At 37.7% G+C, this 27,202-nt stretch overlaps 1 protein-coding gene across 6 annotated transcripts in view; it reads right to left on the bottom strand.

Annotated features, from left to right (window-relative positions):
- Positions 1–27,202, bottom strand: part of LOC143213078 (uncharacterized) — an 832,749-nt gene that overhangs the window by 445,515 nt on the left and 360,032 nt on the right. For all 6 annotated transcript variants that reach the window (XM_076432583.1, XM_076432584.1, XM_076432580.1 and 3 more), the window contains one exon: positions 13,739–13,804. In XM_076432583.1, the coding sequence (XP_076288698.1) occupies positions 13,739–13,804 (66 nt within the window). The remainder of the gene's footprint in view (positions 1–13,738; positions 13,805–27,202) is intronic.

The following is a 27,202-nucleotide window of genomic DNA, read 5'->3' on the forward strand; positions in this document are numbered from 1 at the left end:
CCAATATCCAACGTTATCATAGAGTCGCCGCCTGTGGGTGAATTCCCGAATGATCGGCAAGCTACAGTACTTATTCAAACCGGGACTACATTAATGGAGGTGCTTTCTTGTCACTACCTAAGCGGCCACTGGCAATGATGATATCATATTTGATTGACGCGTCGACTGCGACACAATCTCAAGCCCGCTTCCCGGCATCCTGCCATCCTACACTGGGGCGTATGCAACCAGGATTGTGCCCAGATTGCCCATGATTAACCACTTAAGTGCGGATCGCACGGCTCCGGAAGCGAAAGTGGAGCACACCGACACCTTTCGAAGTGGTCGTGCAATAAATAACGTGTGTTTTCGATGTCAGGGAGTATTTGTTCGTAATAGAGCCGAATATCGAGTGCTAGCCTCGGAAATACTCGAGCTTTTATCCGTTTGAATACTAGCTTGTCTTAATCAACTCGATCCTTTTTTTGACAAATTTTAGTTCTCTTTACCTACCGGAAGCCTATTAATAGGATTTTCAATAATTGTGCTGTACCAAAAGAAAGCATAGAAATTTTCTTTTACATTACAATCTGAAATGAAAGTATTAAATGACATTATTGAGGCTGACTTGTTGGTTCACAATAAAAATTGCTGGCGCTATTGAAAGTTCCATTAAAAAGTGTTTAGCCATGTACCATAGATATTTCAAAATTATGCAATAATCACCGGTCGGTAATGTGTTAATATAGAATATTGGCGTGTGGGGTAAACTTTACCTTACCGGACTCACAATTTGTGCCTTTCTCCTATTAATTATGATGTATTTGATATGTAATCTAGTAGATTTGTACTAGGGCTGTAACTTTTCCGAAGCTTCGAAAACTTCGAAGCTTCGAAGGAATCGAAGGAACGAAGGGAACTTCGAAGTTTCGAAGTTTCGAAGTTTCGTAGCTTCGAAGTTTCGGAGTTCCGAAGCTTCGAAGTTCCGAAGCTTCGAAGTCTTCCAAGTGCTCGAAATTTCAAAGTCTTCGAAACGTATGAAGTTGTAACTTATGAGTTCCATACCATGTCACGATTTTTGATAAATAAAAATATTAACTTTCAGTCACCGGTGACTGACACTGAACTTTCCGTTTTGATTTTTCGTAATTAAATTAAATTTAAAAGAGTGCATTCTATTAATACATTTCGGGATCATATCACGAATGTACTTAAAAAATAATACTTTGCAAACAAAATTTTAATGAGTTTTATTAAATTCGGTTAAATCGGATATCGCGGACTAAATGAAAAGAAAGGCAAGACAGGCTTGGCGCTTGACAAAACTCACGTATTCAGTAGGACTGTAACTTTCCTTCGAAGGTCGAAGATTTCGAAGCTTCGAAACTTCGAAGTTTCTGAAATCGAAGCTTCGAAATTCGAAGCTTCGAAGCTTCGAAATCTTCGACCTTCGCAGAAAAGTTACAGCCCTAATTTGTACCCGGAGAACCTGCAGATCGAACTTTCAATCTTGTAGGATCAATGGTTCAGGAGTTATGCTTGCTTAAAGTTGAGCGATTTCCAGTGTTTTTCACAGGTTTTAGAAATCGCTCAACTTTAAACGTTTATAACTTATGAACCATTGATGCTCCAGGATCGAAACTTGGATTTCTGCTGAACATTATATAGACATTTATAAATGTACTGGATAACATAGGGAGAAGTTTGAAAACACTGCAAATTGCTCAACTTTAAACAAGCATAACTCCTGAACCATTGATCCTAGAGGTTCGAAACTTCGATCTGCAGTTTCCCCGGGTATAAATCTATTGGATTACATACCAAATACATCATAATTTATAGGCACAACTGTTGAGTCCGGTAAAGTAAAGAGCAACCCAGTGTTGGTCTACATAAAACAATTTTGTTATGACCCTGAATGTTGAAATATGCTCGTGACATTTTATAATCTCTTTCGGAAGAACCTATGCTTTAGATAGGATTAATTCTTCGAAAACCTTCATCCAGTTCTACATCTTGTCCAAAAACGGTTAATATCATGTGCTAAATACTCATTTACGGTAAACTTTACTTTACCGGACTCATTTTTGCCTTTCTCCTAGAAATCATGATGTATTTGATATGTAATCTAGTAGATTTGTACCCGGGACGGCTGCAGATCGAAGATTCGATCCTGTAGTATCAATGGTTCAGGAGTTATGCTTGCTTAAAGTTGAGCAATCTGCAGTGTTTTTTGACGACAGGTAAGGGCGCCGCCATATTGGTTTGTAGTGACGGTCACGCGTCGCTTACCGACCAAAATAATTAATTAGTGGCGTAAGCGGCTCGCGGTCGTCACTACAAACCAATATGGCGGCACCTTTACCTGTCAAAAACACTGCAGGTTGCTCAACTTTAAGCAAGCATAACTCCTGAACCATTGATCCTACCGGATCGAAACTTCGATCTGCATCCACGCCGGGTACACATCTACTGGATTACATACCAAATTCATCATAATTCGTAGGAGAAAGGTACTAATTGTGAGTCCGAATAAGCAAAGTTCACCCCTTTCAATATTGAACTATATGGTTGGAACCTTTTTGAGAAGTAGAGCAATTAGTTTACTACATGATTAAAACATTTGCTTGATATTAATAATTAGACTGCGGGTGTTTATGCATTTTAGGTTTAACATGAAACCTACCACTGCCGGTCAAATGACCGGTTTTATATTTTTCATCTTTCAAGGAGAGTGCAAGGTCGATGTGTCTCAGAATTGATTGAAACTTTGTACAGTTGTACATCTCGTTCTCCTGCTAACATGTATACCCCATTATAGGCGCAGATACTCAATAGTTTTTAAGATATTTATAATTAAAGGTTTTCATTACCATGAATATACAGGATGAACATTATAAAGCGTTACAGACGAATATCTCCAACAATATTGATTATACGTAAAAATGTTTCAGATGAAAGTTGTTCAGTACCGCGAGGGACATCACGTGGTGGTATTTTTATTTTTCCCAATGGACACTAAAAGGTGAAGTGAAGGTCACCTTGACTTTTTTAAATAGAAACACCTACTTTCTGTATCACGAATCGATAGACTATCGAATTCTGAGTAAAAATGTATTGACCTCCATATGTCCTAAATCTAATAGTTAACAAGATATTATCGAAACAATTTTCTTTCTTCTTTGGATAATATCTCGTTAACTATTAGGTTTAGGACGTATGAAGTTCAACACTTTTATACTCAGTATTTGATGCTCTATCGATCTATGGTACAAAAAATAGGACATTCCATATGAACTAATAAACTTGACCTTGGAATCATCTTGAAAACATGATGAAAATTTGAGATCGATATGACATATGGATATGGAGATTTTTTTACTCTGGAATTTAGATATTCCAGGTGGCCAGGATGAATGCCTCACCCTGTATAACAATAGTCTGCGGCTGTTGAAGTTGTTCAGCCATGATCCGCATCGTCATTGATCACCAAGTTTCGTATGCATGGGAAGTACCGACGTATGGCGAGCAGAATTCGTCTACAAGTTGCTTCGTTAGGATGAACTGCAACTCCGACGCTAATTTTCTGAGCTGGGAGTCGCACACATACACAGGCATACAGACATACATAGACACGAATGGCAGAGATCGTGGAAAGCATCGATTCCGCCGATAGCCGGCCAAAAACTGATTCATACTGTTTGCCCATATTCCCGGTGTTTACCAACCTGTTACTGATTCTGGGTCAACCTCGTTGGACGAGAATTTCGTGCTTTTGCGGTTATTAGTGGCAGGAGTCGTTATTAAGGATTCAAGCCGTCCTATTGGCTCGCCGATCCGCTCATGGATCGTGAATGAGAGGTGGATCGAGTTTTTGCCGCGGTAAGAGCCCCGCGGTGAATTGGATTGACGGGCGTTCGCGTCGATGACGGTTTTCTCGAAATGATCCGCCAACGCGCCCCGGTGCCCAACCGGATTTGTTGAAACTCTGTTTCTGCAGATGAATCGGGGATTGCGGCGGAATTGTAATTTGATCGTCGATTAAAACAGAATTTAGACCGAGGTCCGCGCACCCTGTCCTCGTTCGGTCTCGATGTGTACGTAACGCGAACTTATTTCATTTTCACCGGAAAATTGTTCGCGCAGTCTCGATCGAAAGCGCAACTCGTTGGGCTTTCGGATTAACTTGTGATTAGACTCCGGATTTTGCGCACTTTTCACCGAAATTAGTCGGCGCAATTTAAAACAGATTGAAAGACTTTATGGGTGTGGCTGAAATTCTGAAAATCAATTTTTTTTTTTTTATTAAAAAAGTGATTCCCAAAAGGATTGTTGGCGGCTCGAAAAAAATTGTTTTATCACTCCAGTGACATTTTCTACGTTACACGTGTTTTAGGGCGGGAAGGGGCGGAGCCCTTCCTATGCACACGCCCCCGCTCTTGTTTCTATAAGTGGTGGGGGACCAGAAAATCGATATGAATCCTTTAAATATTTCTGTTGTTTTGAATTTGTAATGAATGCATAACATCTGCAGATTAATTCCACTACGGTGATCATTAGACCCAATACCAAGAATGAGTACCAACAATTTAAAGCAGTGGACATATTAAAAATATTTAAAGACGCCAATGTATTATTTCCAACTGAATAGAATAATTATAAGAAGAATACAATTTTTATTTGGCTCCTGTGTCCTGCAGTCAATCCGAACAATTTTTATTTTGCATAAATATCTGCAGTCTAGTGTGATCACTAGAATAGTTGATTCCCTGAGCTAACTGGGGAGGGGGCCTCCCACCATGCAACTGGTATCCCATGAAAGAAATAGCGTACAACACCGTGGAAATACAGGGTGAACACTATAAAGCCTTACAGACGAATATCTCCAAAAATATTGATTATTCGCAAAAATGTTTCAGATGAAAGTTGTTCAGTACCGCGAGGGACATCACGTGGTGGGATTTTTATTTTTCCCGATGGACACTCCAAGGTGAGGTGAAGGTCACCTTGACTTTTTTAAATGGAAACACCTACTTTCTGTATCACGAATCGATAGTCTATCGAATTCTGAGTAAAAATGTATTGACCTCCATATGTCCTAAATCTAATAGTTAACGAGATATTATCGAAACAATTTTCTTTCTTCTTTGGATAATATCTCGTTAACTATTAGATTTAGGACATATGGAGGTCAATACATTTTTACTCAGAATTCGATAGTCTATCGATTCGTGATACAGAAAGTAGGTGTTTCCATTTTAAAAAATCCAGGTGACCTTCACCTCACCTTGCAGTGTCCACCGGTAAACATAAAAGTTCCACCACATGGTGTCTCTTTCGGTACTGAACAACTTTCATCTGAAACATTTTTGCGTATAATCAATATTTTATGAGATATTCGTCTGTAACGCTTTATAATGTTCACCCTGTACAGTCAAGCTAGTAGTGATGCTGAAGAGTATGAGACCCTCTGTTTCTGAACGATGCTAAACGGATTTCCCATACCAGCCGTTATGTATAGTGAACGCGAGCGCAACGGAAAAATAAAGCGACGTTAAGGTATACTTATAATGAGGCAGGCTATGCTTCCATTTCGTGCCTCCAGCAATATTTAGCCCTGTAAATATAATGCGAAAATCATCCACTGGATATTGCGTTGATTTTTTCATTTTGTACGTGATTTCAACGGTAAAGTACGGGAACGGGAGTACATCAATATGGAGAACGGAGTACTATATAGTATAAAAACTGTACACGTCGCTTATTGCTCTTATCGGAACATAGAAAAGACGTTAAAATTACTTTAACAATGTTAAACGTTCTATAATTAAAACGCTCTAAGGGACTTGGATTCAAATATTAAAAATAAACGAATTCAGATCACGAAGTACCAAATCAGACCTATCCAAGACTCGTGTGATTGGGATTGAACTAACGTGCGATCGGGAGAACCTAGCTACCGTCAAGAAGTTCCTTCACTAACTATTCCTCTAAACTTTGGCCCTTTGGTGCATTGCAGTTTGAAGGTCCCTCATTATCAGATCGAACGGGCAAGTTTGCAAGTCCCCTATCTTGTGCGTCTAAATTATGAATCTTTACAATTTATTCACTCCGTTAGAGTGCCACACGATGTCAACTCTTGAGAGTGCAATATGTATACATTCTTTAATATACGATGGTACCAGATATATGTCTGTCTCTAAGAAGTTCACATCAAGAGAGGTAAGTGATTTTGAAATGTTTGGACATATCGGTAGTTTCAGTTTATTTATATTAAGGTTTGCCAACTGCTAGTTTCGGCTGAAATTCATTTTCTCTTTGTCAGTGGTTAGTATTATCAGTTCACATGGAGTTTCCAATATGGCACTACCAAGGGCTCCCTAATATGGGTATAGCTATTTACATTCTTGGTATGGTGTACTCAAGGTGTACCATATTAAGAACCCCTTTAGCTGGAACCTGCAAATGACACCACAAAAAAATATTTTTCCCAAGCTGTATTAATTTTTTAACAAACTTGACCCCAGAATATTATAAGGAGTAAATGCATCTACGACTGGTAATTTTTTGGACGAAAAAGAGCATTCTAAAATAATCATAAAACGACATCAACAAAAAATGGTTCATCAGGGACTCAAGGTGTACAATATTAAGAACCCCTCTCGCTGGAACCTGCAAATGACACCACAAAAAAATATTTCTCCCAAGCTGTATTAATTTTAGAACAAACTTGACCCCCGAATCTTATAGGGAGGAGATGCATCTACGACTGGTAATTTTTTGGACGAAAAAGAGCATTCTAAAATGATCATAAAACGACATCAACAAAAAGTAATTCGTCAGGGACTCAAGGTGTACCATATTAAGAACCCCTCTCGCTGGAACCTGCAAATGACAACACAAAAAAATATTTTTCCAAACTGTATTAATTTTAGAACAAACTTGACCCCAGAATCTTATAGGGAGGAAATGCATCTACGACTGGTGATTTTTTGGTCGAAAAAGAGCATTCTAAAATAATCAAAAACTGACATCAACAAAAAGTGGTTCATCAGGGACTCAAGGTGTACCATATTAAGAACCCCTCTCGCTGGAACCTGCAAATGACACCACAAAAAAATATTTTTCCCAAGCTGTATTAATTTTAGAACAAACTTGACCCCCGAATCTTATAGGGAGGAAATGCATCTACGACTGGTAACTTTTTGGACGAAAAAGAGCATTCTAAAATAATCAAAAAACGACATCGACAAAAAGTGGTTCATATTTAGGTACTTTACCCTACTTGCTCGATCTTATTATAGAAATGACGAAAAAGCTACGATTAAATTGATCGAACGAATAAAGCGAGTCAATTCACGCAGCAGCAATCTCCTATGTCTTTAATCATTGTAAAGCGGCGAATCCGGGACGGATCAATTTGACTTCTCTGACAGTTCCATCGTTAGTAGACACCGCGAAAAAACGGTCGGCTAGGAAAAAAGCAATCTACTCTCTAATACGAACATTTTGCTTCCTGTTGCCGCGGAGGGACATGATATGGGAATAAAAAAAAAAAGCTCTTGACAGAGCGTAACTTTTTCAGCCGGTGGGCTGGCTCGCGTCGATCGGGAATTCTATTCAATCGGCGATACGTTTAGCGAATCCAACGAAAATTACTCTCGCGGCTCACGTATTAATCCCCCGGTACACGGCAATGACCGTGCAACCGGCAGAGTGCTTGCTCTTCCATTTCGGTAAACGTATCGTGGCAAAATCTGCTACGCGGCGTGTTGTCGTCCCGCGGACGTAATCACGCTGTGCGAACATGTAAATCCAAAACGATCCGCCGCTCATTCCGAAACGCTAACATCCGTTACGCGGCCCGTGTCGCGCGTATTTACGCTCCATCCCTTTCGAAAAGTCGTTCGATCACTTGTCTCTACGCACTTTGCTCCACTTCTTCAATTCTTAAGGCGAATTTACGTTTGTTCACTTCGGGTGTACAGTAAATCTATAATCGCAAAAAGGCTGTTCACGATAATCGCAAAAAAATATCCCCTCCACTGTACTAACCACTACTAGTCACGGTTCAAAGTCCCGCGCGTCCTTACAATGTAAAAATTTTTTTATTACTACTTATTTTTTTATGAAACTTTCACCAAAATATTTGTAGCGTTTTTCTGATTAAAATAAGACCAAACACGATATAATTTCAACTGTATTTAGTGGTTCAAAGGCCCGAGCGTCCTCACAATGTAACACGAATACTTCATCTTTTTTATTATTACTTATTTTTTTATGGAACTTTCACCAATATATTTGTGGCTTTTTTCTGATTAAAATAAGACCAAACACGATATGATTTCAACTGTATTTAGTGGTTCAAACGCCCGAGCGTCCTCATAATGTAACACGAATACTTAATCTTTTTTATTATTACTTATTTTTTTATGGAACTTTCACCAATATATTTGTGGCTTTTTTCTGATTAAAATAAGACCAAGCACGATATGGTTTCAACTGTATTTAGTGATTTAATTAACGATGAACATTTCGGGCGCGAGGGAGGACAGCGTATGGGAAAGAAAGAGACGCGGAGAGTCGCAGTTCGGCTCGGTCTTTGAAGTTCAAAAACGTAATGTCCGTCTACGAACTTTGCAAACGAACCTCCCCGAGGCTTTTACGATTATAGAGGATTTACTGTACAGGGTGTCCATAAAGTAATGGTCGTCCGTCCTAGGGGTGAATCCACCCCTCTGGACCGGTGGACATTTGTAAAAGAAACGCCGCGAAATTGTTTATGCCAAAGAAAACTGTTGTTATTTATTCCAGAAAGTAGACGATCAATAAATGAAAAACACGATAAATCATCGTATCATTTCATTGAAACAGCCAACAGAACAGCTGAAGGCCACAATGATATATTTCATTTCAATATTTGTTAAAATGAAAATAAATAATTGTGACAACAATACGCACAACTCCTTCATGAAAAATATATGTATGTGCAAGGTGTTTCAAAAGTATGTGTCGGGACCACTATAGTTAAAACAGTGAACCGCAATTTGACCTAAAGTCATTCCTCGAAGCGTCCGTTTCTGTAAAATTTGTAAGAACTTCAAGATGCAGAAAAGTTTATGTTGATGATGAAATCGCGCTCGAAACCTAACCTTAAAACTGATGCGTCGATCCAATATAACGTCTTGAGCGAACTTTTGCTTAACGTTCCCATTTCGCATCCCCTTTCCTTATTACACCCTATAAGAGCAAAAAATTTTCGACATCGCCGGAAACATCAACCACCTGAAAGCGTGACGTTTATCGGGCATCATGAATTAAATATTCATTGGAATCGATTCGAGTCCGACCGTGTCGAGCCACGGGAATTGTGATACGTTTCGGGGAACCGTCGCCCGTTTCTCCAACCGGCATCTAAGATTCATGAATTTATTCGATCAGCTGAACTTCTATCGAGGCGACACGGAACGCTTTACGGTAAATTTTCACTTCGGTTTGTTTGTATATGATCTCATGACGAAATAACGCAACACGTTCCCGAAAAATTTTCGATCTACCTAGCTCTATTTTTTCTTTTTTCAAATGGCTAAAACCTATCGGAGAATATTTCCTTTCATACAATAGAATTACGAGACCACCGAATACTTTAACATACTAGGTTCACGGAGATCTAGAAATAACTATTTCATAGTATTTTATAAACGTAACGAGAACGTGTCTATCCAAATTTTTGGCCATTGTTCCAAGGAAATAGATTTCGTAAATAATTCCTCAGGGAAGCATCTTTACGATTTTAACAATCGCAAATTAAGAATATTAGAACCCTTCATTTTAACCCTTTGCACTCTGAATTATTTTAAAATTTTCTTGCCCCAACACAACTCCCTACTATTTTATTACCCTACGCAGTAGAATTTCGGGGGGCCTAACCCCAACTAAATAACATTATGAGAAAAACGTAGAATTTGGATCTTGGTTTGTGTTCAGGGCCCCCTTTTGCTTGAGGCCCCGGCCATTGACCCTAAGTGTTTTATTTGAAGTTTACTTCAAAGGACAGTTCCTTGACTGTTACTTATTTTGAACAATTTTGTTGACTAGTTGTATTAAATACAGCTCTCAGATTTCGTTGTGATTTATATTTGTTTTTAACTAAAAAATAAGAAACTAGATAAAGGAACAACCAAATACATATAAAAACCCGTTTCATTTAAATTTTTCTTTCTCTGATGTTGAGTCGCACTCGACAAAGAAGTGCGAAGGGTTAAATAAATTAATTCTTTGAATAAATACGTATTCGACAGTGTTGGAAACGCGCCCATATATTCTCATCGGTACTCAAACGTGTGCGTTGTTTCGTGACGCATTCGACCCTCACTTGTTTCTACCTCGTCCCGGCGTACGCGCGCTACTACTCCGTAATTGTATTTTAACTGTTTGATATTAAATAACTCAATTAAGACTCCATTTCTGCCGTTCCAATATGAGCCCCACAGAGAGCAAAATAGACGCAAATATTTTTCATTCGATACTTCCTGTCGGAGATAAAAATAAAAATTGTTCGCATTGTCCGAGTCTCTCTCTCACTCTCTCTCTCTCTCTCAGAAAAAAACAAGCACGGATTCTATAGGTGAAACGATCGCTTTCAAGTAAATTGAACCAATAGATTGAAGAATATCGATCGGGGATGAAGCAATGAAACATAATATTTTCAGTTTCTCGGTGTCTGCGGACCAAGGAGTAAACCAACAACGTTTACAATTGCAGTGGATGGAAAAAATGCCATCTAAAATACTCGCAATACCACGCTGTCCCTATCGCGTATTCTGTTTTCATGTGTCTATATGTCTTCGCAAAATGAAGCAATATTTACCTCGGTAAGAATCCGCGATGGCCAACAGATAAGTGGTCAGTGATAACACTGAACGAGGTAGGTAAACACAGCAGTTGTACCAGCTGTTACAGGTACGTTATGGTTCTTTTAACATGATTGTATTGGGTCGTTGCAAAAGTCTTGATACGATCGTCGGTTTATCTTTAATATGATCTTTATTACAGAAAACAATCAACGTGATTTTTCATGGCTTCTAAGGACGTAAAAAGTTGCTCATTTAAACTGTTTCGCTAAAAGCGACAGCATTACGAAGAAGAAGGTTAATAATTTTTACGGGGGATAAAGGACTATATTGATTAGCGTATTAAAAAATATGTTATACATATGTTATAATAAATATGTATCTAATCCAGTAGATTTGTAACCGGAGAACCTGCAGATCAAAGTTTCGATCTTGTAGGATCAATGGTTCAGGAGTTATGCTTGCTTAAAGTTGAGCGATTTCCAGTGTTTTTCACAGATTTTAGAAATCGCTCAACTTTAAACGTTTATAACTTTTGAACCATTCATGCTCCAGGATCGAAACTTGGATTTCTGCCGAACATTATATAGACATTTATAAATGTACTGGATAACATAGGCAACTATGTTTTGAACGATGGTTCAAAAGTAATAAACGTTTAAAGTTGAGCAATTTCTAAAACCTGTGAAAAACACTGGGAATCGCTCAACTTTAAGCAAGTATAACTCCTGATCCATTGTTCCTACAGGATGGAAACTTCGATCTGCAGGTTCTCCGGTTACAAACCTACTGGATCACATACAAAATACATAAATACGTGAATACGTAAAGTAAAGAGCAGCCAAAAATATGGATTCCATTAAAACAATTAAAAGGAACCTTCGGATACCCCTCACTCCTCTTCATACAAAAAAAAATACCATCGTGATTTTAATCCAGAGTGAATTTGCTCCCCGTCTTTTTTAAATACATCTTTTTTTAATACACCAATTAGCTTGAATTAAAATACATTTAATATTAATTTAATGTAAATTTGAAATTACGCCACGTTTTCTGTATAAAATGTAAACTTACTTCATTTTATGATAAAACTAAAAGAAACATTCAATTTTCTTTTCCGTACCCTATTCAGTATTTAAAAAAGAAAAAAATTAATTCTTCCTGTCGGTTTCGAAGTAGAAATACATAGTTATGAAAGTGCAGACAATTTCGTTTGTGTTTATGTATGTACCAATGTATTACTTAACAATTATAGAAAATGTAAATGATAGTTATATTTGTAGATATAATTTAAAACAGTAAAAATATTGGAAGAATTTGAAAATATTGTTATGTTATTTTCGACCTATTAAAAAATTAAATTTATTAAGAAAGAAAATAAATTTCTATTTCAGTTTGTGGCAATTCCAGTTGAAAATGTTTATTTTGCATAAAGATCCGCTGTGTACTCGTCAATAGTCGACTTCGTAGCAGTATAAACATTTCAAGTAACTTAGCAATAATTTCCGAACTAGTTAATTAGCGACAGTTTGTCTGCCGTTCTATTTGGCTTGAACTGTTTGAAACAAGGAGAAGCACATTCAAATGATGAAAAGTTTCTCGCGAAGATGAACATTTCGTTTTTTAGAGCGGCGGAGCAGCTCCGGGGAGCTCTGCAATATTCTGCATGATTTCACAATTATGAGGAATTTATGCAAGGCGTAAAGCGGACACGGTCTTCGCGACTTTGCAGGTTAAAGTCCCTCCGCGGCAAGGGTTTTAGGGCTGAACGACTTGCTTGGTACCGCAGTTACTTTTAATTAGACCGCTTGAACGCTCTATCTTCGGGCATTCCACGGTAGAGGAGAACAGCGACTTAGCAGCAATTTTTACTCATTAAGACTCGGGAAAGAGTCCCCCGAGACACGTAGCCCGGGTAAAACCAAAATTTCCGTGCCACCGCGTTGTATCTCTCCCGAAAAAAATGAATCGTTAGATACACGCTTCTCCCTTAAATAGAACTTTCACTTTCGAGGAACATGGCCACGTATTTCATGCAATATTCGAGTTGGAACTCAAAAATTAAACATTTCATCCACAATGACCTTTTCGGAATTCCTCATGCGATACTTAAATAAAGACAAATACAAATACAGACAAATTTGGCAGGATTTTTCTAACCCAAAAATTTTTAAGACTTCGAAAAACAAATATATGGAAAATCTTCTGCATTTTAAAAAATCAGTTTTGTTTTCTCATATATATAAAACTTGAGCTTTTTACAATTTATAGAATGCAGACGAATTTTACGGGATTTTTCTAACCCAAGCATTTTAAAGACTTTGAAAAACAAGTATATGGAAAATCTTCTGCATTTTAAAAATTCAGTTTTGTTTTCTCATATATAAGTTGAGCTTTTTACGATTTATAGAATACAGACGAATTTAATGACCCTCGTATTTCGATAAAAAAGCACAGTAATAAAAAACAGAACAGTTTTTAACTTCATCTATCTTCAAAATTGTTCCAACAACACTTTCTTGTATATTAATTAATATGAAAGGATAAAACCATGGGTCTTCTATCGTTACAGCCAAAAGAATACAGAATTGTAAATAATAATTCTTCTATCGTTTACAAGTACAAGAGTGCTTATAGTTTTTATTGCCTCATAAGAATAATAAGACAGGATTTACAATCTGCAAGACTTTCATTACATTGTACAGTTCAATAAGTAATTCATACAGTGATTTTTCACTGAAACATCCTAACCTAGACGGTCGTCCTAACATCATAACCTAGAGAATCGTAAAGGACAATTGTTTTATCTGAAGAACATCGTACAAAGTTGACGATTTGTATGCATCAACGATTTCAATGGTAACCAGCACTCCTTGTTATTATTATATTAATTTTTCATCACTCACCCTTCGACTGTTGCCATCCTTCGGGTTCAAGCTGGGTTCTGTTGTCACGGTGCCAAAAATGGTAGGCTGTAACAGAAGAAAGAACGTATTTTTATATATATCCCTTTTGTTTGTAAATGTATAATATATGTACATACATCTAACAATATGATAGTAATACTGAGAGCGGACGCATCTTCGTGTCTCGCGAGCAACACCTTATAGGATATGTTCGCTCGATAATATCGATCTATAGTCGATCCGTGCAATTCTCCATAAAATTCTCCATAAAAGTAACAACAATTCAATAACACTAATACACAATAATACTTTATTTAACTTAATGATCACTCTCATCTTAACTTCCAACTTTTTACTATTAAACACACTTTCGAACCTTCCGCCATGTCATCACAAACCGAAGTGACAAACGGGTTAACTCACATCTCACATGCCCTCGCCCTCGCACTGTACGACTAAAGGCGGATTCACATGTGTATGAAAGGCATTATTCTCAACCAGAGTTAAGCAAAATGTAATTTCAATTACAATTACAATTACTTATCGATTACTGTAATTTGAAATTGCAGAAATAAAATTACAATCACATTTAATTGTAATTGGTAATTGCAATTACTTGACGAATCACTGTAATTGAAATTGTGGTCCACAATTACAATTACTGCTTGAGTCAAAGTAATTGCAATTACCAATTAGACATTTCCATTCAGTAGTAGATATCTAATTACTTTTTTTAGTGCCATTTTGGCGTTAAGTAATTGCAACTGCCAATTACAATTACTTGTAATTGCATTAAAATTTCTTGAAATTGCAGAAATAAAATTACAATTACACGTCATTGTAATTGGTAATTGCAATTACTTTGGGTCAACCAGTAATTGTAATTGCAGACCACAATTACAATTACAGTTATTGTGAAAGGAGTAATTACAATTACAGTAATTGTGAAAGGAGTAATTGCAATAACTAAACACGATTACAGTAATTGTAATTGAGTCTAACAATTACTTCAGTGTAATTGTTCTTTCAAACCACTAATTTTTATATTTTGGACCATTTAACCGTTTTCTTATGGTAATTATAGTTCACTTTTGCACATGTAATTGAAGATGTAATTAAATACTGATGTAATTAATTACTGCCCAACTCGGTTCTCAACACCCTTCTTTTCACAATTATTCTCAACAAATTCTAAATCATTGGCTGATATTTACTAAAAAGAGCTCGAAACCTTGGTCATTAAAATATGGCGATTACATTCTCCAGCTTTTAGCCGTGCCGGTGCTGACTTTTTCACACCGATCGACGAGATGTCAGTTCGAAATAGAGACATGATTTCCCCGCGTGAAATCGTCCGGATGTTACGCGTAAAACTACGAATCCCCGAAATGCTGCTGTAAAAGCTGTCGCCTCGTAAATCTACGGAATGCCATCTATGTAGTCCGGCGGCTGCAGCCACGCCATTAACTGCCCCTGACCGAGAAAATGCGTTCGATGTTGCATCAAATAATGTGGGAGCGTTAGCGAAAAACGTGTTAAATGAATCACAGCGAAGATATTATCGATCTCTTATCTGCCGTAACTTCGTGAACAATTTTTTAAACGAAAATCACTTTTAATGTTTGAAATGGAATGCTATGTATTTATTTATATCTTATGAAAGCGTATGTCAAGACCTTCAAGGTCGCACAAGGTCAGGAATGGAAGAAACATTTCAAAATACGAAAAGAAATTCGAATATTTTCTTAAATTGAGTTAAATTGAGAATTACATCTGGTGAATATTATTAAATCTGTATTGACTATACAGCAAAAGAACAAGCATAATTATAAAAAATTAAAATTACCTATTGTTCGAGAAAAATGATCTTATTATTCCTGAAAAATTGGTGGAAAGTACCATGGTTCAATCGACTCGATAAATTCCATTGATTATGGTCGCGAATGCAGAAAGTAACTCCGCAGCAGGGTTAATTGCTCGATCTGTTTTCTCCCTTTCGTGGAACTGATTAATGTACAAGTAAGTTCCCATTCGATTCATAATTAAACTGCAGATCTTTGTGCATTAATGCCGTTCGCAGAGTAACACATAAGTACACTGTAAAAAGAAAACGAATTTCCATCGAGAAGCATCGGTGAAGTTTCTGCTGCAGTTTTTATCGCAAGAAATCAATTAGTCAGTAAATTCAACTCTCGCAATCGGGTTTTTGTAGGCTCCGTAAGAACGGAATTTGAATAAACATACGCAGCTCACTGGTTACTGAATCGTAACTTTCTAAACCGACAAAAAATTGAATAAATCAGCCGTTTATACTGAAAGAGCCTCTTTCTTCCATTGTCGAGATATTTTTACTCCCAAAAATGTGTTCCTTCAAAGGAGTGATTGCCAAGGTCATTTGAAGTAACTTTTTCCTTTGCGAAAATGTTCTCCGCTGCTTCGTTCCGGAGTTACTAACGAAAAACACGGACTCAGGGGGCGGAGACTTGTCGCGCGTTGCCATTGGCTAGCGTAGCTGAGGCGGAGTCCGTCGGTAGTAGCCGAGCGCCCTGATTGGTCCGTGTTTTTCTTTAATAATTCCTTAACGAAGCCGCGGAGAATATTTCCGCAAAGGAAAAAGTTGCTTCAAATAATCCGAGGCATCACCTCTTTCAAAGGAGGACATTTTTGCGACACCCTGTATACACCGACTTGGTTCACCATTGAAGCAGTCGAACAGGAATGTAAAAGACTGAAGAGCAATGCTAGGCGGCCATAAACGTCAACCATGAAGTTCACGATAATGATACGACGATGGTACAGTGCTTTTAATTCAAATCAGAGAATCCGCAAAGAGAATCAATCCAGTGCGCGCGGAAATGGCCGCGATAAATCGTAAGTACCTCTCCAGATCAGTCTATAATTCGGCGACTGGGAGGAGCACGAACCAAACGAGGTCTATTTAGACGACACTGCTGTTCGAAGAATTTCGATCAACCGGGAAACGGATCTGACCCATAAAACGTTCTTTTATTTCCGTGATAACAATTCCGAGCGGAAATACTCTTAAACGCCTGAATTAAACAGCGCAGGACAAATGCTACAAGACTGTACGTGCGTCTTACGTGCACCGATTAAATGCGTCGACGTCAGGATTACCGGTTTACGCGACGATAAAGAAGGGAAAGGGTGAAAGGGCAAGCATTACAACGGTGGTAAACAAGTAAAAGGGACAGCAACAGTAAAAAACGATGACACGTGGTTAGTGTTTTCAGAAACTGATGCTCCCATAAAAAGTTGAGGCGTTCAGCGTTCCATGAATTGTAAACGCTTCTGGAAAAACGTGTTTAACCAAGGCAAACAACCATTTATCATTATAACTAGAGGATCGTCAAAATTAGTACCTTTCGTCTACGAATTATGACGTATTTGGTGTGTAATACAGTAGATTTGTACCCGAAGAACCTGCAGATCGAAGTTTCGATCCTCTAGCATCAATAGTTGAGGAGTTATGGTCGATTAAAGTTGAGCAATCTGCAGTGGTTTTGACAGGCCCTAATCTGTCAAAAATGCTCAACTTTAAGCGACCATAACTCCTCATCTATTGATCCTAGAGGTTCGAAACTTCGATCTACATCCACGCCGGGTACAAATCTACTGGATTACATACCAAATACATCATAATTCGTAGAAAAAAGGCACAAATTTTGAGTCCGGTAAAGTAAAGAGCAGCCTAAAATTTTTTAATCGTGTTAAACATATTGAGAAAGAAAGTAAATTTCTATTTTGCACCAGTTTGTTACGATTTAGCTGGAAAATTTTTATTTTGCATGGAGATCCGCTGTCTAGATATAAGTCAACAAAATTCGCAGGATAATATTACAGTGAAACCTTGATCTAAGAAAACGGGAACCGTAGGATCTAAGGAAAATGAATACACGGAGAAGAACATTTATCAGTTTGTTCATATTCTTTGAAAATATTCATTCATACTTGTCTAATACAGGTGAAATGTCAGTTTTCATTTTTAATAAATCTCCAAATAATTTTCTTAACGATTATACTAACGATTTAGTTAACGATTGATGAAAAAGTTAGATCACCGGTAGTTTTTCGTAGCGGTCAAAACAGAATAACGGACAAACAATTGTAGTTCATTCCGTTGAATCAATATTGCATTTCCGAAAGATAAATATGGCCGCGGTGGATGTTCTGTATTCTGCGCGATGAATCGAGTTTACAGTTATGGCACACACGTTATAGCAATCATGAAAATTAATTAAATCTCTGTGACACGTTTAGTGTTATTTATTCTTCGATTAAATGGTCTTCACGATATGTAGGTCGACGCCATAAATATTCGTAATTGCGTGTTGTTCAAAACTATTACAATGAATATTTTACGCTAACGTTTAATCGCTGCGGATTTTTATGCAAAATAAAAATTGTTTGCCGCGTCTGCAAGGTACTAAAATTATTGAAATTAAATAAATTTGAGTGCTAAATAGTTTGAGTGCTAAAGGTATTAAAATAAAAGTAATTTGAGTGCTAAGATTATTAAAATAAAATAAATTACACCGCTGAAATTATTAAAATAAAATTAATTTGAGTGCTAAACCTATTAAAATAAAATAAATTTGAGTGCTAAAATGATTAAAATAAAATAAATTTGAGTGCTACAATTACTAAAATAAAGCAAATTTGAGTGCTAAAATTATGGAAATAAAATAAATTTGAGTGCTAAAATTATTAAAATAAAATAAATTTGAGTGCTAAATAGTTTGAGTGCAAAAGTTATCAAAATAAAATAAATTTCAGTGCTAAAATTATTAAAATAAAACAAATTTTAGTGCCAAAATTATTATAATGACATAAACTGTAGCGTTAAATAATTTTAGTGTGCGCGAGACGGCCTGAAGCGTTTTTCGCAGAGGAAAGAGTATCCTATTGTCGTTCCAGAAAGCCCGTGAGGTAATTGCTAGCTACTAGCCCCAGGAGGAATCGATACAAGCGTCTTCAGAGCACAAAAACTCACTCAAGATAATTGTTATCAATATGGATAATGTAGCTGGATTTGAGAACATGATCGGATGGAGGGAAACCGAATAAAAGACGCAGTAAATGGAGGTTTCTCGAACCAATACATGATCCTATCAATTACCCAGAATTCACGGTAAAGGCATTCCTACTAAGCTCCTCTCACAGCGCTTATAAACATAATGGTAAATACCTTTTCGAAGTATAATAGAATGCTCAATGATAAAGAGGAATGTACACTCCCTTCCATAAGTATTCTGGTACACCAGAAAATTCACATGAATTTTCTGTTTTGGACAATTAAGATAATGTTTATTTAATTTTTTATTTTATCTTTTTGTTTATTTACAAAGACATTATAGAAGAATTTAATAATACCTTCATGTTATTTTGAACGTATTCAAATTATTAAGAGAACAGAATATTATTAAGAGAGAAGTAAATCATTTTTATTCATCTGGAATCTTTTATGATTTACACAGAAAGTTTTTACTTCGCATAAAAAGCTGCAGTGTAGTTATCACACTATATCACAGAGGATATAATAAAATATATAAAATGCAAACAGTATAAAAATATTTCTATTATTTCTTCGTCCATATATTCTCCTTTTCCGGACGCTTAATCCTGTTTTATCCGATTCATTCCACCGGGGAAAAAAGAATGAACGACTGCCATAATCTCGTTACGTATCCTCATCGTAATCTCACTTCGTATATGTATAATCCAAATCAAAATATTTTATTACATATTCTGGCTAAGGTTCTAGTTTAAAGGACAGTTTATTTTATGATTGATTCGCTTGATTGAAAGAAATGTGTTTTCTTCTCGTAAATAGAAAGTAAAAGTTCGACCACGGTAATTGGAACAAGTTGCCTGATTTCACGGGTGATATCAGGCCAGGATTTTGATAGCAGTTAGCAAACTGTAATTTATGACGTAACACAGTCAGGTAGAGCGCCGCCGCGGACGAGAAAAACAAGTCGACTTTTGCTGCGGAACATCCGCAACACGGACTCCGCACTGAATCGTTTCTTCCCTTATCTTTATCCACTTCGACGGATCGGTCAACAATCGGGACCCTGATTCAAAAAGCCGACGAGGAAAAGGGTGAGGCTGTTCGGTCAGCTTTCTCGCTGAGATTTCTTCGCTAACTTTCTTCTTACATCCGCGTTTTCCTCCTCGATTCCTTTCCCGATGAATAATCTGATTTGCAACGTCTTACATATGTTGTATTTCGTCGTTCTGTGCTTTGCAGAAGGGTTTGCAAAAATTAATAAAATACAAACTCGAATAAAATTCAAGAAAACCGTCCAAATTCTATTTACTTTATTTGTAACTTGAACAATGCTTCTGTAGGTTGACATTCTCGACGAAATGTCAGACTTGTTTTCACGAAATTCTCACCCAAATAAAACTACATGGGAGATGTTAGCGATAGATATCGTCATTATCGGTATAATTGAATTGACTCGAATCAAACGATTGTGATTTAATACATTTTGTTTAAGAAAACCCGTCCAAATTCTATTTGCCTTATTTTTAACTTGAACAATGCTTCTGTAGGTTGACATTCTCGACGAAATGTCAGACTTGTTTTCACGAAATTCTCACCCAAATAAAACTACACGAAAGATGTAAGCGATAGATATCGTCGTTATCGGTATAATTGAATTGACTCGAATCAAACGATTGTGATTTAATACATTTTGTTTAAGAAAAACCGTTCAAATTCTATTTGCTTCATTTTTAACTTGAACAATGCTTCTGTAGGTCGACATTCTCGACGAAATGTCAGACTTGTTTTCACGAAATTCTCACCCAAATAAAACTACACGAAAGATGTAAGCGATAGATACCGTCGTTATCAGTATCGATCCGATTTCGCAGTTCCCTGTATGCCCTGAAACAGCGCACAATATGAAACTATTGTGCCGTAAAACGCGGAGAACAAACGAAAACAAGTAATCGGAATTTCAGTTCTGGAACTGATTATCCGATAGGAAAACTCATTTGGCGACTATGCAGATTAATTTTGTCCGTTTGCCAATTTCAATTCTTTAGAAGATGGTATTCCATCTTGCACGCGAATAGAAAACGGAATTAATACGAATAGAGGTATCAAATTAAATTGGCACTTCCGTTGGAAAATGTATGATGCGTGAACCGACTTGCGGAGCATGATCTAGCGCCAGGTTATAGATCATTTAAGTGGTTCGCAGCTCCGAGTCCTTGTGGTCGTTAAATTATTCTGTGTTCCCGACGTAGGGTCCCCTCGAGAGGCCGATTAAGAAATCCCTTTGAGAATAAAGTAACTGATGTCCACCTTATTTACAAATTGCTGGAGCACCTGTACGAGCGGGAAGGGGATGAATGACGAAGGCGACATTTCGGTGGCGAGTAAATCAACCCGAAATCGTTCATCAAAATGAAATACCGTCCAATAAAAGTTTCCACCTCGACTTAACAGTGCGAGTCCAGTTATTTGCAGTTCCAGCGGTAACTCACTTTTATATCGCCGAAAGTTTCTTCTGTTAATTATTCTTCCCCGTTCTGCTGTTTTTAAATGTTATTCGAGGGAAGTTCGCCGGATATAAAACGGGAAGGGACACGAGCGAACGAATTCGACAAACGCGCGGTATATCAGGAAGCCGGTGTAATTAAAAGAAACGAAATACCGGGATTAACGCGCGCGCCGTAAAGAAGAGCCGGGGAGAAAATGAAATTCCGATATTAAAGATAGCGGAAGCACAGCGCGAAAGAAAACATTCGCCGGCTAGAGAAGAAAAGACGAAAAGAGTTTTTCGTCGAAATAGTGGCCAGTTAGAAAAGTCTGATAGTTTGTGTCTTTGAACCTTCATATTTACAGTGGATAACATAAGCAAGTTAATACTCATATTTTCAATAATGAAATCACGATAACAGTAATGTTTATTCACTTATAAAAATAAACAAGTTGAATACATATTTAATGGTAATAGTTCTCTGAATCTAGATCGACAATTGTTTAAACTACAATTAATGTTTTCGGCGCACTGGTTCGATCAATTGGAAAAATAAGCAAGTTTGCAAAAAATTACATGAAATTTAATTCGACATTTCGGTCTCAATTTAGACCATTTTCAAGAATAGCAAATTTCCGTAAGTTGGGTCTGTAAGAATTAATCAACGACATTTTACATGGTTATGAAAATGTGTTTTCACACGAGCAGAAAGTAAAAGTGTGTAAAAAAACTCACATGCTTATAAAACAGTATTAATTTAAATTCTTAAGGGATCGGGAAAAAACGTCGACGTTGCAAACTTCAAACGGTGATTTCTCAAGATAAAAGTCTGCTCTATCGCGTGGTACAGTTCGATTTTCCGCTGAACCCTTATTTTTTGAGATAAATTCAAAAATATCCTGAAAAGTTGCTGCAAAAGCGGTGTCTCTCCGTCTTTAATGATTGTTTAAAAATATTTAAACATTCATAACGTATTAGTATTAGATATCGCTGTATTCGGAAAAGTCTACAGAATCTTTTGCTGTAAAGAACAATTCAATATCTTTTATAATACCGTCACAATATTTGTTTAAAGTCGAAAAATATTTTTTTTCGGAGTCTTGTTCCTCAATAACTGTTCATCTAGGAGAAAAATTAAGGGCAGATTCTGAATCAGCGCATGAAACTCTATATGTACCATCATCACAATGTCATTGTGAAACAAATTTGGTGTTGGACGATACTTTAACTTACTTTTGGCACACCAAATTTTGTATATTTAGTATAGAAAGATCGATATCTTGATAAATCTTCAGATCACTGTGATTATCGTGATAAATTTTATTTTCAACATTACCATTAAATATGTAATCAACTTGTTTATTTTTATAAGTGAATAAATATTACTGTTATCGTGATTTCATTATTGAAAATATGAGTATCAACTTACTTATGTTAGCCACTGTATGTCACAATTTTTTAGTACAACAATATATGTGGCAGTGTCTCCGCTATATTTATTATTGATATGTTTATAGCAAGCCTGCTTGAAAATGAGACGAACAATGCCATCCATTTCTCGTAGTTATTACGTGCTTTGTGGAGCTGATCAGCTTAACTTCCGAGAAATTCAATTGTACAGTCTCGAATGTTATCGGCTTTGGTATTGGAAGATCGCTGTGATCTGGTTCCTGCTGTTTGCATCATTCCCTCTTGGTGGAAGCGTATTTGATCTGCATAAAGCTGGACAATTGATATAAGCTTCTCTCTTTGTGCTCTTTGTACGAAGTGAGTTGTATGTATAATATTTTTAAGGCTGCTCTTTACTTTACCGGATTCAGGTACAATAAATTGTGATATATTTGGTATGTATGTAATCCAATAGATTTGTACCCGGGGCGGCTGCAAATCGAAGTTTCGATCCTGTAGGATCAATGGTTCAGGAGTTATGCTCGCTTAAAGTTGAGCAATCTGCAGTGTTTTTGACGGGTAAAGTCGTTTACCGAGCAGCGCCGCTAGGTGGTAGTTGGTTGGTGATTAGGTCGGGGGGAGGAGCGGCAAGGTAAGCGGCTCGCGGTCGTCACTACAAACAAATATGGCGGCGACCTTATCCGTCAAAAACACTTCAGATTGGTCAACTTTAAGCAAGCATAACTCCTAAATCATTGATCCTACAGGATCGAAACTTCGATCTGCAGCCGCCCAGGGGAGAACTCCTTTTATTTCTATTGTGTGCGCATTACAAGCGCATGTAACATTGTAAATAATAATACAGCAAAGTTTTCAAAAATTAAACCGCCTGATTCCCGCACGGACTAAATACCGAGGGGATTAATACTGGCAACATGTATCAACCGATAAGGCGTCAGCGTGTAAAATCCATCTGTGATGTTCACGGTGGAAGCGGGGTTGCAGGAGCGAGGTACAAAGGAGTGAAAAATTCGTAGACGATTCATGGGACACGAGCGCGAAGAATCCGCCTCTAAAAATTCCTTGAAGAAACATGCAGAACGTCGATCCTACGACGACGCAGAGAGAATGAGGTCTTCGAGAGGAGAGAGAGAAAGAGAGATGAAGGAATGAGAGAGGGCTGGAGGTGGATGCGAAAGAGGATGACGGGAGAATAAGCGAAAAATAAAAAAAAAATGGAAGAAAAGAAAAACGAGAGAACTGGAAAGTATCCGCAGACAAACGTTCGTCCATTGTCGCGAGTGGTTCGCCACCAGAATTTCTGCAGGAACCGTCAGGACTCTCGGAACAGCGGGAGTCTCGAGAATAACGATGATCCCAACACAGTTAGCGACCGATTTCGCAGGCGTTCCTACAGCGAACCTCATTACGACCCGTTACAAACTGCCGGTGAACAATTCGAAAGAATCGACCATGTGCTCCCACGTGAAAATGCCAAAAAATTAGCGGACGAATGGTTTTTTTCACTTTCAAGGATATGGCGAAATGGAGGATCGCTAAACTGTGAATTGCAACGAACTGGACACTGAAATAGAAATTTATTTTCTTTCCTGATACGTTTAATAGGTTGAAAATGATGCAACAGTATTTTTAAATTCGTCTTTTATGTTTTTACTGTGTTAATTAACAAAATCCTCCAACAGTCTGCGCGTGTGCAGTTTGAAGGACGAAGGATCAACTTTCACGCCCGTGAACTCAGTTTTTTCGACGTCTTGCTTTTGTCATAAAGCCGAGAGAAAAGTTCAATAACTAGACAGCGGATCTCCACGCAAAATAAAAATTGTTTTCCTGAATAGGAGCAAACTGCAATCAAATTGAAATTTATTTTAAAAATAATGTAACAGTTTTTTAAAATTCGTCTTATGTCTTTACTGTTTTAAATTACACCTACCAATTTTTGATACAAATGGATAATATGAAATTGCTCCACTTGCCAGATAATATTCAGACTTTCTACTTCCGCAATTCAAAAAGTGTAACGTAACTATTTATGCAACTAGATCCACTGACGATTCAACCTTTATCGCCACTTTGTCAGCTCAATTACGGCCATTTCGAACCTAAAAACCGCGATAACGCAGTGTTCTGCATTTCTGACGTATCTTTGTTCTTTTTTACGAACCGGTCGTTCCTCGCTTGCAACAATCAGAAGCATGGCGAAGGTTTGCACGGAGACGACCGTCAAGGAAAAACCCTGTTGAAAATAAAACGTTGTCCTGTCAGGATAAGCCGCGGAAAGAATCGTCTCTAAAGTGGGAATCCCTGGACACGGCAATAAATCCGACGGAAACGTTCAAAATTTGTCCCAGGCGTACACGTTCCTTTTTTTTTCTGACTAGCTTCAATGCGAGCTGTACACGACGTGCATAGTTTCAGTGAAATATGTCTTCGTCAAAAGTATTTAAGGGATCTTCCTACGTTGATAACAATCAAATGGAATTTTGCGTGTTTGGACAGTTTTGAATATTAAACAGGAATTGTTCTACATTTTTCTTTATCCTGGATATGCAGGGTGTCTGACTTAAGGGTGACACACGGAATATCTTCTTTAACTTCGACAATATAAAGAATTTTTATGGGTAATTTGTGATATGTACTGTGACATGACCTTCAAGTGACCTCAAAAGATCAAGGTCGAACTGACCAAAACCGTCAAGTGTGTTAAATCAAAATTGGTCCTCGAATAGGTAAAATGAAAACGAAAGATCAACTCATTTTTAGGCTGATCTTTGCCAGACTCGAACTTTGTGCCTACCTCCTATAAATTCTGATGTATTTGCTATGAAATCCAGTAAATTTTTACCCGGGGCGGGTGCAGATCAAAGTTTCGATCTTGTAGGGTCAATGGTTCAGGAGTTATGCTTGCTTAAAGTTGAGCAATCTGCAGTGTTTTCAAACTTTTTCTTATGTTATCCACTAGATTTATAAATGTCTATATGTATAATGTCCAGCAGAAATCCAAGTTTCGATCCTGGAGCATCCATGGTTCATAAGTTATAAACGTTTAAAGTTGAGCGATTTCTAAAACCTGTGAAAAACACTGGAAATCGCTCAACTTTAAGCAAGCATAACTCCTGAACCATTGATCCTACAGGATCGGAACTTCGATCTGCAGCTGGCCCGGGTACAAATCTACTGGATTACATACCAAATACATCATAATTTGTAGGAGAAAGGCACAAATTTTTGGTTGTTTGGTTGTAACCGCAATTCCGACGAAAAAAGTGACTCAGTTTTTCACCTGCTTTATCGTCCACGAATATCCTAAGAAATAAACGAATGATGATTTAAGGTTTAAAAATTATAATAATAGGATGCAAACGAGTGTGCAATGTTTAATTTCAAAGCTTACTACTCTAGGATCAATGGTTGATAAATTATAAACGTTTAAAGTTGAGCGATTTCTAAAACCTGTGAAAAACACTGGAAATCGCTCAACTTTAAGCAAGCATAACTCCTGAACCATTGATTCTACAGGATCGAAATTTCGATCTGCAGGTTCTCCGGTTACAAATCTACTGGATTACATGCCAAATACATCATAATGTTTATTGTTAATGTTTCTACGATAAATATTTGTAAAACACTTGTAAATCAGTAGGAAGTGTCTATCGCGGCAATTCTTTCCACGCGACATCTATGAAACTGATCCTTCTACCTTTCCCGAAAAAGTGCAAGCTCTGTTCAACTTTTGAAAAGTGATCCTCCCCTAAAAATCTGTTTTTCCACGCACCTATGGAACCATTTCGCCAGCATTGCTAACAATGTCCGTGGTATTCGGACCGACTCGAATGGAACACCTTGTATGAAAAGAGTCCTGCCGCACATATTCAATCCCGTCGTCCCTCCTCGAGAAAGCCACCCTCCCTATCTCCGACAGTGTCACGATTCTCGACACGCTCGTATAATCGTAAGGTGGGCGAGTCGAACGAGATGGGTTACGAGCCGCGAACGGAAGACACGTTTCTTAATAGATAGGGGGATCGGCGTCATGATTCTTTACGACATCACCGCGAAGAGCTCGAAGGGTTGGTATCTCCCGACGTGGCGCGTGAACCGAAGGGATGACGCCTATACATTTGCCATGGAATTCGAAATTCTGAGTGCTGTTCGCGAGTAAATACCGTCGCCCGAGTTTCTCCATTATATGGGTTTAAAACGATTTTTCTCCCGCGTTTCCGCTCTCTCTCCAAACCCCTACGTCCCTCCCCCGCCGCCCCCTCTCTCTCTCTCCCGTTGCTTTCGCTAAATCGACCGCTTCGAGCGAGAACGTGTTCATCGAACGCGCCCGTGGGTTTTCGCTCCCCGAAACCGAGTCTTTGTAGGCACAGTAGACAGTCTTTTGATAGAATTTTTCGGGGATCGAAATTCGGTTGCGGATTCGCTGAATCGAAACTAGGATAGGAAAGCTTCCCGCGGAAAAAACTCACCCCGTTGAATCGGTTTAAATAAATTGTACCAATATATTGGGCTGGAGTATTGATACGGTCAACGAATG

Source organism: Lasioglossum baleicum, chromosome 10, assembly GCF_051020765.1.
Source record: "Lasioglossum baleicum chromosome 10, iyLasBale1, whole genome shotgun sequence".
Lineage (NCBI taxonomy): Eukaryota > Metazoa > Arthropoda > Insecta > Hymenoptera > Halictidae > Lasioglossum > Lasioglossum baleicum.